The sequence below is a fragment of the Lynx rufus genome, unplaced genomic scaffold (genome assembly GCF_022079265.1).
Source record: "Lynx rufus isolate CCGP_SWC_20201006 ecotype Redwood Valley unplaced genomic scaffold, mLynRuf1.p SCAF_2, whole genome shotgun sequence".
NCBI classification, from domain to species: Eukaryota; Metazoa; Chordata; class Mammalia; order Carnivora; family Felidae; genus Lynx; species Lynx rufus.
In genome coordinates, this window is record NW_025814834.1 from 77,713,413 (window position 1) to 77,729,490 (window position 16,078).

At 35.1% G+C, this 16,078-nt stretch overlaps 1 protein-coding gene across 2 annotated transcripts in view; it reads right to left on the minus strand.

The window, feature by feature from the left end:
• Window positions 1-11,606, minus strand: part of GALNT13 (polypeptide N-acetylgalactosaminyltransferase 13) — a 470,520-nt gene extending 458,914 nt beyond the window's left edge. For both annotated transcript variants that reach the window (XM_047085690.1, XM_047085689.1), the window contains exon 1: window positions 11,465-11,606. In XM_047085690.1, the coding sequence (XP_046941646.1) occupies window positions 11,465-11,606 (142 nt within the window). The remainder of the gene's footprint in view (window positions 1-11,464) is intronic.
• Window positions 11,607-16,078: the final 4,472 nt, after the last annotated feature.

A 16,078-nucleotide genomic window follows, 5' to 3' on the forward strand; every position in this document is an offset into this window, starting at 1 on the left:
TATTTACCAGAGTTGTGAAAACATATGTCCACACAAAGATTCTTGTACAAATGCAGCAGCTTTAGTCATAACAGGTATTGAACAAACCCAAATGTCCATCATCAGGCGAAAGGGTAAACAAATTGTAGTGTATGCAAGAAGTAATAGGAGACTTCTCAGCAGTAACGACTGATGCACTCAATAGCATGGATTAATCTTAAAATCCTTATGCTGAGCAAAAGTCACCAGATACACAGGAGCTCATACTGTACATTCCATTGATCAGATGTTCTAGAATAAGCAAAACTAACCAACAGTCACAAAAACCAGATCAGTGGTTGTGTGGCTAGGTCGGAGGAATTGCCTGCACGGGGAGTGTGAAGGAATTTTTTGGGGGGACATACCTGATTATGAGGTTGAACCCTGGGATTTCTTTGTCAAAACTCTTTCAACTGGATACTTAAAGTTGAGGATTATATTATACCTCAACAAAATTGATTACAAAAATATTCTTTAACCAAATACTATCCTCATTCATTCCCAAAGCTATATTTACATATACCCTTGATTACTGACTAACCATGGGTCCTGTTGTACAACTTATCCTCGGTAATTTTCCTTTTTGATTGGATTTTTCATTTGTAAAGCTTTCCAATATTACTTTCTAATACTTGTTTTCTGTCATCTCCATTTCCCCTAGCTTCTTTTCACAGATGAATTAAATATACCATATATCTACATCTTTTTTTTCTCAAAATTCCTTAATCTACTTTTCATAAACATTCCTCTGTGTCCTCTATGTATTGATTCATTCCACATATCTCACATGATACACATGCTCGATCCAGAGAAATACCACATGTCAATATGCAGTGATCTTACATGCCTCTGCAACAGAGACAGTATATATAGTGTAACACAAGACAAATTCTGAAAGAAAAGAGATGGTCCCCTGGCTATAAATATATCATTTGGGTTGTAAAATACACCAATAAAGGATAAATGAAGTAGTTTGGACCAGGTATGTAAACAACAAAAAATACTTTTGCCGTGATAAGTGAATTATGCCAAATTTCTTAATTATCAACCTAAACTGGATATCCTATAATCATGAGAACACTTGGAAAGTATCAAGCTGATGACACATTCTATTCTTTATTCATTCAATAATTATTCTTTGAGCATCCACAATGAACCAGGTAGTGTTTCAGGTGCTAAGGACAGAAGTGGACAAAACTGATAAAAATTCTGTTTAGCCAATTATCTCTGCTGCAACATAGCTCTTTAGTAAAAATTGTTTCCAATGATTAGAGATAAAATTTTCCCATTCCCATTTTATTGGTGGGTTAATATGCAAATAGTTTTATCCGTCAATCAACTCAAGTCTTTATGGAATTGAAAATTAGATCTTGCCATCAAAAGACAGATAGTGTCTTATTGATACTTTTCTCTTTTTCTTTATTTTATGTCATAAATTCTCTCTCCTCCTGATAGTACAGCATTGATATGCTGACATTTCATTCCTACAATTCTGAATTATTTTCTCCCTTTCCTAAACATGAGAACAGGAATGGCTTCTTTATCTCTCTATCCCCAGCTCTGATGCAAATCCAGCGTTGAAAGAATTGGCTCAGCTTGTTTAATACTGAATTAGTTAAGATTTGAGTAGAAAACTTATTAAAACTAAATTTGATACTACAAAACATAAAATTTTCTTGTGCCTACCAACGAATTTGCAAAGTGAACAATTTAAATATATGTGTGTGTGTGTGTGTATGACACCATTTCACTCTCTGCTAACCCTCAGCTGATGATCAACATAACTTTCTTTTCCAGAAACCTTCAGTGGTGCCCCATTTCCTAGAAAACAAAGTTAGAAACTTTTCTCCAGCACTCAAAGTCCTTTAAAATCTGTCTCCCAACTCTCAATATAAAATCTAGAAATTCCCTTTATGTCTGATTCTGCTTCAATCAATCAATTCACTGTCCTCTTACATCCTCACTTTGAAAACGGCACTTTATTTCCTCCTGCATTCACTCCCTCCCAATTTTCACAAGTCCACATAATTTATATACTTCAAGTCCTCTCCTAGTAATTCATTTGGTATCCTTCTCTCCACAGCCACTACTTTCTATTGCGTAATGTAGTTATTTATATACACATCATGTACGTACATGTCATATCTCCACTAGGCTGCAATTCTTGAAGACAGATGTTTTATTTGACTAAATTCTGTATATTTCTGAGTATCCAGCCCAGTACTTTTAGTGAATAAATGGATGAAAGAATTGTATCAATTGGTCTTATTAAGCTTTGAAAAAAAATTAATGTTTCACTACTGTTCATAAATTTAACTATTCTTTCTAAGACTTCAGAGGCTTAGCCCCAAAGACAAGTGCTGAGGAAAACTGCAACATAAATTAATATACTGTAGAGACTTAATAATTGCAAAATTGCTAAAGTCTGAAATAAGGCAAAGTGCCTGTCAGAATACTTGTCTCTTAAGTATATTAACTAAGACATTTTTTCCCCAAGGTCAGTGGCCTCCTTCTATGTACTCTAGAAATACCCCTATTTATGTAAATATTTCATAAATAGCACATAAATGCTATTTATTTGTTTTCCCTAAAAGGAGTCTAGGCACACCTAATTCAGGGACACAGAATACAGTTCAAGGTCCGGGCTCAGAAGTCTGACAAACCAGGTTGTGAGTCCCTTTTTCCTTCGTACCAGTTTTGCAACCTTGGGGAATTCAATTAACCATTTGAGGTCTCAGTTTCACCTATGAAAATGAGGATAATAATGGTACCTTTCCTCAATGCTACACTAAGAATTAATCAAAACTAGATATATACATGTAAAATTAAGTTTACTGTGTCAGATAGTAACCTGAAAAAGTACACTCAATAATAGTTCATTATAATTTATTTTAAATTATAAAATAATAGTTCATTATTATAATTTATTTTCATTCCCAACATTGATATATCAATGCGGTCTGGAAGAGAGATCAGAGGGACTTGTGGATAAAGTATAGAAGGCCAAAGAAAATATCAAAGGTCATAATTCTATAAGGCCTATTGATTTTTGAACACTATTTATAAATCTGATTGAAACCTCTCTGGGAAATACATGTTCTCCACTCTAACTGTGTCGATACGTCCTACTTTTTGAACGACTATAAATATTATTGCCTGAGAGCTCCAGCAGTCATCATAATTTATTCAGGGCGATTCCAATACTGACAATGTATTTAATCAATTTCACTTTTCTACCCTGCCCCCAAGAGTTGAAACCATATTTTTATTTTGAAAAAAAAGGAAAATTTGGTGTTAGTTTTAACACTTTACCAGTTTTCAGTTTTCCCTCACACCTGTACACAGGAATTCTTCTTTAAAGCACCAAAGATTAATCAAACATTCACTGTTTAATAAATGATTACATGGATGGGTGTTACTGTAATGAGGAGATCATCTAGAAAGAAATAAAAGACTGATGCAATAGCCCACTGTCAGGATTCCAAGAGAACAAGGCTACCTGTGATGTCCTTGGATTTATGAGGAAAGAAAACAAAACAAAACAAAGCAAAACAGTGCTTTGCAAAACAAGTCATTCTCCCAGGCAGAATGAAGGGAAACATGGAAGTATTAAATTGGGGTTACTGGTCAGCAATTCCACTCATTTTCTTCATTTTCCCTAATTCAGAGCAGCAGTGAAAAGGTCTTAAGCGACACAAGGGGTTAACAGCAACTTTGTAAAACCTTAAAATGCCAGATAAGGTGACAGTGTTAGATAAATGATCTGAAAACAGAGGATCCCTAGGAAATATTTTCCTCATTGGAATTTATACATCTTACTAGCCAGGGAGACTTGGCAGGGCCTACAGTGCCTCTGAGAGTAAAGACAAAACACTCAGTTCAAGTTTTCAGAATATGTACTACATTCTGGTATCCAAATGAAAGAATGGTACTAGTACAAACTGACATTTATTGATAACAGAGTACTTTATGTAATAAAAGTGTTAGTAACCAATACCTTAATAACCAAATCCTATTCTATTGGTTGTGAAAATTCTGGCACTCCCCCTTAAACTCACTCTATATAATAACACACATACACACACACACACACACACACACACACACACACACACAGCATCTCTAACCCTTGTAATTTTCTAAATGATAACAGCAGTAGGAGCATCTCTTGTTCTAATATTTGGTCTTTGATACAAAGCTCCTAAATCTCTTGCAATTTCCTGCATGATGGAAGTGGTTTCTGCCCTAACAAGGCAACACTTGGTGGCCATCTAAATGGCTCCTGGCTGGGGGCTGCTCACCAGATAGACCAAGCCATGATTAGAAGCCTGGATCTCTCAGCCTCACTTCTATCTTCTGGGAAGGGGAGAGGGGCTAGAGATTGAGTTAATGATTGGTCACTTCTATGAGATGTAGCCTCCATAAAAATCCCAAAAACATGGAGTTCAGAGACTCCTGGGTTGGTAAACACGTCAACCTGACAGGACGTGGCACACACCAAATCCAATGGGAACAGAAGCTCCTTCCTTTGGGACCCTTCTGAACTTTATTCACCCTATGTAGATACATCTCTTCATCTGGTTGTTCGTTCATGCCCTTTATTATATTTTTTATAATAAACCAGTAAATGTAACTAGCCATTTCTCTGATTTCTGTGAGGCACTCTAGCAAATTATCAAACTTAAAAAGGGAGTCCTAGAAACCCCAATTCATAGCTGGTGGGTCAAAAGTACAGGTGACAGTCTGGGACTTGAGATTGGTGTCTGAAGTGGGAGCAGTCTTATGGGATGAGCCCTTATCTTGTGAGGTCTGATGCTCACTCCAGGAGATAGTATCAGGATTACAGGACCCTCAACTAATGTAGACAATAGCTTGGTGTGGAGATAAAGCCCACACATCTGGAACTGTTAGTTGTATTCTATGTGTGAGTAAAAGAAAACACAGGAGTATTTTTCCCATATACTTACGCTGCCTCAGTTTCTTCATATGTAAAAGAATAATGCCTACTTCACAAATATTTTGTTAAAAAATTAATGAGTTAACATTTGTAACTAATGGAGAATAGTTAACAGTTTATAATTACTGTTATTCTGATCATTATTGGCTTATGTGCTTATCTTTGTTTACATACAAGCAACAATTCTTTCTTAGAAACCCCCTTGCTTTAAAAGTTTTTATTTTTACATTCATTTATTTTTTAGAGACAGAGAGAGACAGAGCACAAGTGGGCGAGGGGCAGAGAGAGAACAAGGCATAGAATCCGAGGCAGGCTCCAGGCTCTGAGCTGTAAGCACAGAGCCCAATGCGGGGCTCGAACTCACAGACTGTGAGATCATGACCTGAGCCAAAGTTGGACGCTTAACCGACTGAGCCACCCAGGTGCCCCAGAAACCCCCTCCCTTTTAAAGTAAATTTCATTTCATTCCCTAAGTATGTGTAATATACTATACACATACCTAAGTATGCATAATATCAGGATCTGCAAAGAAAGCTAGGTTACCCCCTGTCTTGAATATCATAACTTTATATCCTTCCTGTTCTCTGTAATGATAAGAACCCCTGGGGTTTCTAAGCAAAATCCATCCATCATGTCACCTCCATATCACTACTTCTCCTCTTGGACCACACATTATTTGTAGACTGACCAAAAGCTAGATAGTAAAAGAGTTCATTTTTCCTATTTTCATTGGGGGGGGGAGAGCTATAAACATACAATCATTCATTTAAAGACCAGCATGATTTTTAAAATCATGACTCATATTCACTTCATTTCACAGATGGCAACTGAGGCCCAGAGAGATGAATTAACTTGCCTTCAGATATAGGCTGTTAGTAGTGCAGCCAGGAGTAGGATCCACTATGATAGAGTGCTCAAGCAAACCTGCCACATGACCTCAAATTTGTCCACAACGTATCTAGGTGCACTGCCGCAGCACTGGTCTTTTTAAATGCCTATTCTCTCAAATATCTAATTCTTCCAAATTGGGAGTACCACTAGTTAGTATTCCATGCCATTTAGGAGTTCAAAATATCCTTCAGTGCATTTTAGTTCTAGGTGGCCCCAGGGTGGCATAAAAAGTTAACATCCTCCCCTAACAAGTACTTATGTCACCAAAAAGCAATCCTTTAGAAAATAGAAGAAGAAAAAGGATTTACGTGTCTGTATTTAATATTGGAACAGGTCTGCATGCTCCCATAAAGTCCCTGAAATAATCTTTTAATCTTTTTTTTAAAAAAGCATCATTCAATAATTGATGTTAAAAAATGATAATGCTGACTCAGTAACAAAGATTCAATTATATCCCATATGCCTTATTTAATAAAGAAGAATGTAATCTATTTTAGAGAAAAAGTTTCCATAAAAGTGATGGTTTGATATTGGAGTTTAATGATGTAGCCAACTTCCTACCAAACAATTCCATTTAGTTGCCTAACAGGTGTCTCACATTCAACCTATCTAAAATAAACTACTGTCTGCTCTCAAATCCTCTCCTCCTACATTTTTCCCTTTGAGGAAACTGGGCCAAACAATGCCCTCAAGAAACCCAAGACTTGTCCTTGACCCTCCCATATCCTACACCTGCCAGAGCCAGTCATGCATCCAGCTCCCATATCTCAAATACCTCCTCATTTTATCTACTTCTGTAACACCTCACCACCATTCCTCTGCTCTAAGTAGGCATCACTGCCTACACAAAATTGATGGAATACTACCACAACTTCCTACCCAACCTCCCTAATGAGACTGTTTCTTCTTCAATCCATTATCCACAATTGAATCCATACTGAATCCATACTGATCTTTCCATAACATAAAGGAAATCATATCTGCTCTCTTTTAAAGCCATTCATTGGGTTCCCAATTTTTAAATCCATTCACTGGCTCTTATTTATTTGTTATCCATATACTGTAACAAACACATTAAACCCCCATCAAAAACAAATCTAGGGCACTACTAATGCCCCACATTCAGTCAAAATGTTCATCCCCATCTCATGACCCTGTCTCATCCAACACATGACAATAAACATCCTAAATCCTATTATCATAATTAAACTTGCTCACTTTATACAGTCTTGTTGCATTTCTACATATTCTTAAAATGCAATTTTAAAAAATTTTTACAGCTTTTCAAACTGTACCATGTTGTTTATCATTTTTGAGGGATAAAACTTACTATGTATTATCAAAATTCATTCATAGATTCATTGTAAAATATATGTACTATTCTCTTGCATTAATATATCAAAATTCATTCATCAGCTTTCCCATTGATGCGTCCATGGGTTATTCTCAGCTTTTACTTTTATGAACAGGAGTACTATGAGATATTTGTCTATGTGGAAGAAATTTTCTTAAGTATATGATAATAATTCATGGGTTACATATCAATGTTCAGATTTCAGAAATAAACTGTTATCTAAAGTTATAAAAAATGTGGAGATGCATAACCTCTAACAATTGGTATTATCAACCTTTTTGATTTTTGCCAACTGAATAGATATAATATGTCGTTGTAGCCTCGGTCTGTGTTTCCCTGATCACAGTTGATGTTTAATATTTCTTCATAAGTTTTTTCTGCTATATGTGTTCCCTTTCTAAGCAGTGTCTCTTCATGGCTGCTGCCCATTTTTTTTTCTTATTGGGTTATTTGTACTTTTCTTATTAATAGGATATATGTATATACATGTATATACACACACACACATATACACACCTGTATATACATACATACACTTAATAGTTTCTCAGTTGCATGCTCTTTTAACATTTACAGTTTGTAACTTCTCTTTTAAGGCATATTTGAATAAAACAACTTTCTCAATTTTAATATAGTTAAATCTATCAATAATTTCCTTTATGGTCAATGTTATTTGTTTAGTATTTTTAGAATTCTCCCTTAATTCAAAGCCTTATGTCTAAATACTTTTCTGCTAAAAGTTTTAGTTTTATTGTTGACATTAATAAAGCCAAAGTTTGTCTTGGTTTATGATATGAGGTAGGCATCCAATTTCATGCTTTCCACATCGATTACCATTTTATTTTCAGATCCATTTATTGAAAAGCCCTTCTCTCTCCCATTGATCTGCAGTGCTCCTGTCACATTCTGAATGCCCAAACATGCGTAAGTCTACTTCTAGAGTATATGCGATTCCATTAGGCAATTTGTCTACCCATTGTGATCTCTTGTACCAATATTACAGTCTTACTAATCTTATAAGAGTTCTGTATTATCTCATTCAGAATTATCCTGTAATCTCTATTATTTCATAAAAATTTTAGTACCTTCTTCTCTAATTAGCTATTTCCTACTTGCATAATTTAGACTCAGCTTAAATGCCACAGCCTCTGTGAAATGTTATCTAAGAATCTAGACACATTTTCTCTACTGAGAGCATCCCTCTTCCTCATCCTAATATCCATTGCACACATTATGCTTCGTAATCATTTCTAAATTATGTTTTTTACAGAGAGAAAGGGAGAGAAAGAGACTAAGAGAGAGGGAGAGAGAAATGTTTACTTTATTATTGACTATAAGTTCCAGATAGTAGGAACCTCAGTTCCTTTATACCACCAGGTCTTAGCAGTTAGTAGATACTTAACAAATATTTTATTTGAGTGACTTCCTCCTTTGGGGCTACACCCAAAATAACCACTACCCCCACACACATGCCCCACTGGGGACCTGACTCACCTTGAAGAGCAAAGTCATCCAGACTATTCATGCACCTTCACAACATTTAGCAGATATTGATAAAGGGTTATCATGAACCAATACTTCACTGTACGGTTTATGCACATTATCCTATTTAATTCTCAAGGCAACCCTGTGAAGCAGAATTACTGTCTCTCAGGTTCTGATCTGAAGTGAAAACATTAAGATTTTGCCAAGGGATTTGCCAAAGTCATACAACTGGATCAAGGGGGAGGAGACAAGGACCAGGTTGATGAACAAAATCTGGGCTTTTAACTATGTGGCAATCTGTACTAACTGTGAACTCAGAAGTCCTGGTGCTTGAAATTTGTCTTCCTTTGTCCATCACTGGGCTTTTCCCTTCTTTTCTTTTTTTTTTTGATATAATTGACATAGAACATTATATAAGTTTAAGGTGTACAAAATGTTGACCCAATAGGCACTTAAATAATTGATGAATTGATAAATAAATTAATACGTGTATCTTAAAAATGAATTCATAGTGTATGCCAGTATCGGGTACTTTAAACCAGTTTAAAATTTAGCACTAAAAGGGATCTGAGAAATCACCTAGTACAAATCCTTGTTTTTTAAATAATGGAGACACCTAAGTCCAAAAGGATCAACATTTTTTTAAGTCAAAAAGACTGTTTCTAACATGTGCAGGACATGAAATTTTGAGGCACATACGCTTTGCACAGCATCACCTGCCTGTAAATAAGTTACTATTTTAAATATGTGGAGAAATTCCTATATAGAGCAATATTCTGAAATAATAAGTAACATTGGAAAATAAAATTAAAACCCTATAGTTTAGTCCCATTTATTCAAGACAAATATTAATGTACAGCATTAACTAAGTCTTAAAAATAAGGAGAATATAGTTTAATTTTACAACTTAAGTATAAGGAAAAATTACTATTTTTGCCTTGCGTCATTAAATTTCACATTTTGAGATTTAAGACTGAGCATTAAGGACTTAAATCAGCAAAGCTGTACTTTTTTGGTACTTGCAGAATAAGCTGTCATAGTTTTGCTGAATCAGATTATGACATTTTTTTTTGTGACCAATCTAGAAGTCTCTATTCAACAAATGACAAAGTGATCATTCCAAACTGATGAGATCCAACAAACCACATTTCCACTTTCAGCCAAGCAGCAGCTCAACTGAGTTAACAAAGAAGCAGAGAAAGAGGATTTTTTTCTGGGATTTTAACCAAAGATCAGCATATCAATCCTCATGTTCATTTATCAACAACCGATAGACTCATAAAGTTCTCCTCTTTGAATAATTCTAGTATAAAGGCATAAAATATGCATATAAACTACCTAAATGAGTCGAGGCTCAGTCACTTCCAAGGTACTTTCAATTTTTTGTGCTAGGCAAAAACTACAGTCAAAGAAACTCATTTCACAAAGAGGAAGATCATCAGAATACCTCCAATTGAGTAGGAGCACTGCTACAATCTGATGCAAAAAAAAAGAAAAAATGTCCAAAATACTTTTTCACAAAAACTAATTTTTTGAAATGCTCTTCTGTGTTTCCCAAGCCTCATATAACCAACAGTTGCTTATTAACATATTTTGATTCATAGATGACCTCAAAAATATCTGTAATATTAAAAGCAGACTGTATCTGCTTTTTGCAAATAAATGCAAATCTCAAGCCAGTCATTTAGATTTACTTTTCCAAAAGGTACAAACATTTAATTTTTTTTAATGTTTTATTTATTTTTGAGAGAGAGAGAGAGAGAGAGAGAGACAGAACACGAGCGGGGGAGGGGCAGAGAGAGAGAGAGAGAGAGAGAGAGAGAGAGAGAGACACAGAATCTGAAGCAGGCTCCAGGCTCTGAGCTGTCAGTGCAAAGCCAAATGAGGGACTCAAACTCATGAACCGCGAGATCATGACCTAAATGAAAGTTGGATGCTTAACCGACTGAGCCACCGAGGTGCCCCAAAAGGCACAAACATTTCAAATGCAACTAAAGGCTTACTTTTTGTAATAAATAATAAACTGCAGTTTATTCTGCACTAATGCAGTTTATTCTGCACTAATAAACTGCAGAAAATGAATCCCTACGACTTGACTTAATAAACCACCATGTATAAAAATCTTTACGTTTCTTTATCATTCACTCTTATCCTGTCAATGAAACCGATCCCTAAAGAGGGAAATACTCAGTTAAAGTGATGTTATCCTGTACCTGACATTACCTTTCGCACTTAACACAAGGCAATAATCTGGTTGTTGAATCTGAATCTGGCCATCAACATGTGTTTTGTTTAAAAAGTTGTTTGTTTGTTTGTTCATCTGTTTATTGCTTCTGGAAGTCTGGGTGTCATGTGTCCTTGCATTTTGCTACAACCCCCACCATCTTACTTAAGTAGTTGTTCCCTTGTATGTTAGGTGCTTAGCCTCCAAGGGTTTTTGCTTCTGGAGGCCTAAATTTTAAATTCTGTCCAATTGAATGTTCACTAAATTATTCTTTCCATACAGTCACAGAACACTGGAATTATGAAATTGGAAGGTACCTTAGAGGTTACCTAACTCTTCTCATTTCTCCCAACAGGACACCTGAGGCTGAGAGAAGGAAGTAACTTTCCCCCGGTTAAATGTACATTAATAGTTCTGTCAAAATGCTCTGCTAACGCAAGAGCTGAAAAAAATCCCTACTTCAAAGTTTCACGTTTTGTCAAGAGTCACCAGAGCTGTCATCTCTGTAAGCAACATTTGCTTCGTAAGCACTTACCCCTGAGTGCAGGTAGCAGGGACCTCTCCTTCTTGTCATCGCATTTGTTACATTCACTGAAGTACAGGAGTAGGAAGACATCGACGAGAACCCACATCAGTGAAGTGGCCAGAACCACCTTGCAGTAAACAAACCTCCTCATGTCTTCCCTTGATTTCTAGTTAATACATAGATCGAAGACAGATGCTACAGTGATAAATCCAAGCCACAGGGGTGAACTCCAGGAAAAAAGCAGGATGCATCCCACTATATTAAAAAAGAAGGAAAAGAAATGTCATTATTGCATAGGTTTTTTTTTAGTATAAAGGGGATAAAACATGAAATACATGATGTATTTAATGTTCCCATATTTATAAGCACTTGACCTTCAAATTCAGAATGAAAAGCCTAAATAAGTGAGAACTGTAAGCAAACCAGGTGGCTAAAACGCTACCAGCTAATCCTAGATCTGTCACTACTCTGCTGGGCACTTGACAACTATTTGATTTTTTCAGGTTGTACTCTTTTCTTAAAAAGCCCTATGATGATATTCTGTAGAGCAGTAGGTTATCAAATAGAGCATCCTTGAATTTACCCTGATTCAGCACTTTTGAGGAGCTAATAACTGCCGAAACAGAAATCATCCCGGGATACAATAAATTGGAGTAACTAAGAACTGGACTTTACACACAGATAGGCCTGTGTCTATTCACCTCCTATCTGCGGGACCCTTTTTTAAAAAGCCTGTTTTCTCAACTATAAAATGAGAATAACAATGCCAAACCTAAGATGTGCTATGAGGACTAGCCACAATAATGCTTGTTAAGCATCTTGCAAGACAGATAATTATTAACGTATAAAACAAAATAAAGTCTCAAATTCTCAAAAGGACCATTGCACGAAATAACTCATCAGTTACTTCACCTTAAAAACTCCATCTGGTCTGCATAGAAAGTATCCACAACAAATGTGTAATTTGGAATGGATAGCATACATTCAAAAAATTATGAGAGGGAAGACAACATATTAGTTTAAAGTGACTTCAGATAACCAAAGCACAAATTCTAAAAGGCATACAGATATGTGCACAATTACCTATTGAGAGGTATTCTAAATAAATGTAGAATTAATACCACAAACATATTTGTTTTATTGACACTATAAAAAGCAATAATTACCTGGTTAATTCATTTACAATAAATTGACAGTTAAGTCATGTACCGTAAATATAACAGGCCAAAGATATGTTCATGCCATTTGCTACACTTAATATCAACTGAAGTTTAAAATTTTTGAGGTGAATAAGTAATACAATTTTGAAAGATATTTGAGAAGAACAGCTACAAAATACAAAGGTACTCAGAATACTTCATAAATATCTGTCTCAAAAACATCAAAGTGCAATTTGCTGAGGCAAATGCTCTTTAAATTAATAGCAGCTGAGTTTGCATCATAAAGCAATACAAAGGCTACCGCCTGTAACAACCTATCCAGACTAGCAAGGAATTCAAAATTTACATAAAGTGACAGCTGAAAACATAACAGAGTCTATCTTCACTGTCTACATTAAATTTACATTTATGCAGCATATTTTTTTAAAAAGGTATAAAATGTGCAAGTCTGCAGAATATATGATATGTGGGGTTTATCTGTTTGCTTATGATTTTTCTGGAAACAAATGTCATGCTAATTATTTACTTTATTTCATTTCAACTTCATTTTCCTGTAAAGTGTATAACTAAACATTGGAACTCAGCCTCTAAGCCTGGTAACAAGTGAAGAATTCCCTGACGCATATTTCCTGTTACTTTGTGCATGCATGCTTTACTGAATACAAGGTATGAAACAATTCAAGCTGTCAAATGTTCTGTGTTTCTTGGTCCTATGATGAAGTAGTTCTCTTCAGTTTATTGTAGAAAAAAGTCCCACAGAAAAGTGTATATAACACTGATGGTTACCAAATAGCCATCCCCAGATTTAAGATGGGAATATCTTAAAATAAAAGATCCTATCATAAAGATCTTACATGTTATATAAAGATCTATAATGAAAGGCATAAAAGCACCATCCCTGGCTCTGTAATAAAATGAAATGATGACTTTGGGTCAGGATTTTGCCTCTCTGTGCTTCATTGTCTTTATTTATAACATATTTCCTGTCCTATTCAGCTCGCAAAATATTGTAAAGGCTTAAGCAAGATAAAGAATGAGAACATTTTTAAAAGAAAATATAAAGAATATTATAATAAAAAATCTGAAATCGCTTAACTTTAAATATTAAAATGTCTAAGATAAGACATTTCCTAATAGGAGCCTAACAGTTAATGTTATTCAGAATTTAATATAAATTTTAGCTGTAATAGAAAGTCAAAATCATATCTTATTGCCATTTCAAGCATTACTCAAATTATTCTAATTTCATAGCCTGAATGAGCTATATATCAAGTCATTAGCACTGAGAGAAGTCTAATCCCACTATTCTAACTGATAAAACTAAGTTGTTGTGTGATTTTTTTCATTTATATTTCAAGTTTCGAATTCTATCTCTACTTTGAAAACACCTACCTCCACCTTGAAAATGCACTAAATTTCATTGAGCCATATCTGCTGGCACTTGCATAATGGTAATCTCATATACTGTATTCCAATACTCTTCATGAGAACAAAACTGATGGGAGCAGAAGGATGGTACAAAACACACAGTAACACTAACCAACATAAGCACAGTTGGTAGCCCAGGTTTATTTAAGAGAATCAGCATCTGTATTATGTTTTTATTCCAGTAAGCCTCTATTTATTTGCAAACACTTCTCAGTTTCTGAAGCCAAATCCAAGTTCTGCAATATCCCTGTCTTGCCAAACCAATGTGGAGCATGACTAACTTGCATAAACTACAGGCTCTTCTATCTGAAAACACAGCCCCTTTCCTAATTGTTTCAGTATCTTTTGAGCACAGTTCCTTCTCTCTTTAAAAGTACTTCTCTAGGTGGGAGTACTTTTAAGAGAAAGCCATCAAGTACCATCTTGCTAGTCAGATTGCCTTTCTTTTTCTTCTTGCCCACCAATCATTATATCCATCAGATATTCTATGATGCGTTACAGGATTTTTGTCTGAAGATATATACCATCTTCCTATCTTTATCAAAAACGTATTTCAAATATAAAACAATCTAGATAAAGCTTAGGAGTTGGTAAATATGTTTTTAAACAAGGAGAAAGAGTTTTTTGTTTTAAAATTCGGAGGTTATCACTTCCATGGAGAGTCTAGTTTAGTTGCTATTAGACATATTTTTATCTGTACTCATTTATTTTATTTCGTAAAAATTGCATAATAGGTGCAAATTTATTCATTCTATTTTGTGAGGCTATATGTGAGGCTGCCAAAGCATCCTGGGAACTAGTGTAAGACTGCTGGTAGTGCTCCCAGAAGGTTCAGGCACCAATGTACCTCAAATGTTTTAAATAACTATGCAGGAGCTTCTGTGAGCTGATGACTGGACAAATTTGCAGAACTGGTTTACAGACTAATAAATCTAATGTGTAAGCACTGAAAATAAAATGTGCTGCATTAGCCACAGGTATGATTGACAGGAAGACTGATCTTTGTATGAAGGAAGGTTAAAAATTAAAATGCCCTAGAGGGATCTACCCATAGCTTAAACAAAGGATCCACTCTAAAAATCATACCACACTGGAAGATATACCATGAGACAAAGAAGCAAAGATAATGTTAAATGAATGCCTATGGGGGAAAAATGGAATGGAAGCAAAAAAAGAAAAACAAAAAGCAAAACCAAAAGGCCCTCACTGGCATTTAAACCAAGGAAAGTTTGAATATTCATAACATAAAATTTGACTATTAGGAGGCAACCTAGCATGAGATCTAAAATTATATATTGCAGAGTTATAATGCCATGAGTTGGATCTGAGTCCAACACTCACTAATTGTATGGCTTAATTCAAGTTATTTAAATCTTCTGTGCCTCTGTTTTTCTATTCAGAAAATATGAACAATAATAGCTACCTCACAGCCTATGATGAGTATTGAATGAATTAATACATGCAAAACTCTTATAAGAGTGCCTGGAACTTAGGAGGTTCTCAATATACATTACCGATTATTAGTAGTAACAGTAAAATTATTACCAACATGAACATCATCAAGAGAATGAGAAAAAGAGTAAGAATTCTCTGCCCACCTTTCCAGAAGTAGCGTATACACTGTGTGTATTCAGGGTGTCGGGGGACAAGATGAACATCACAAATATATTTAATATTACTATTTATGAGTATTACAAATTACAATATTTTAAATTTAATAATCCAAAATATATTTAGAAGAGTTTCTGATGGAGATGAATTACACAGGATTTTGCAATTGTCAAAACTCATTGAACTCTACACTTGAGATTTGTGCATTTCATTCTGTGTAAATTACATATATATTTTTAAGGCAAAACAAAATGTTTATGTACCAATCATTTGATTCCCTGATTAATACTTTTCTGACCCCTGTCCTACCATTGTTTTCTCTATGGTAGTGACTTGGGTCCCAGGCTGTTCCTTACAAATACCTTGCCTCTGGGCGTATGCATATGCTATTTTCTCTGTTCACTGATGTGGTTGGTCATGGCTG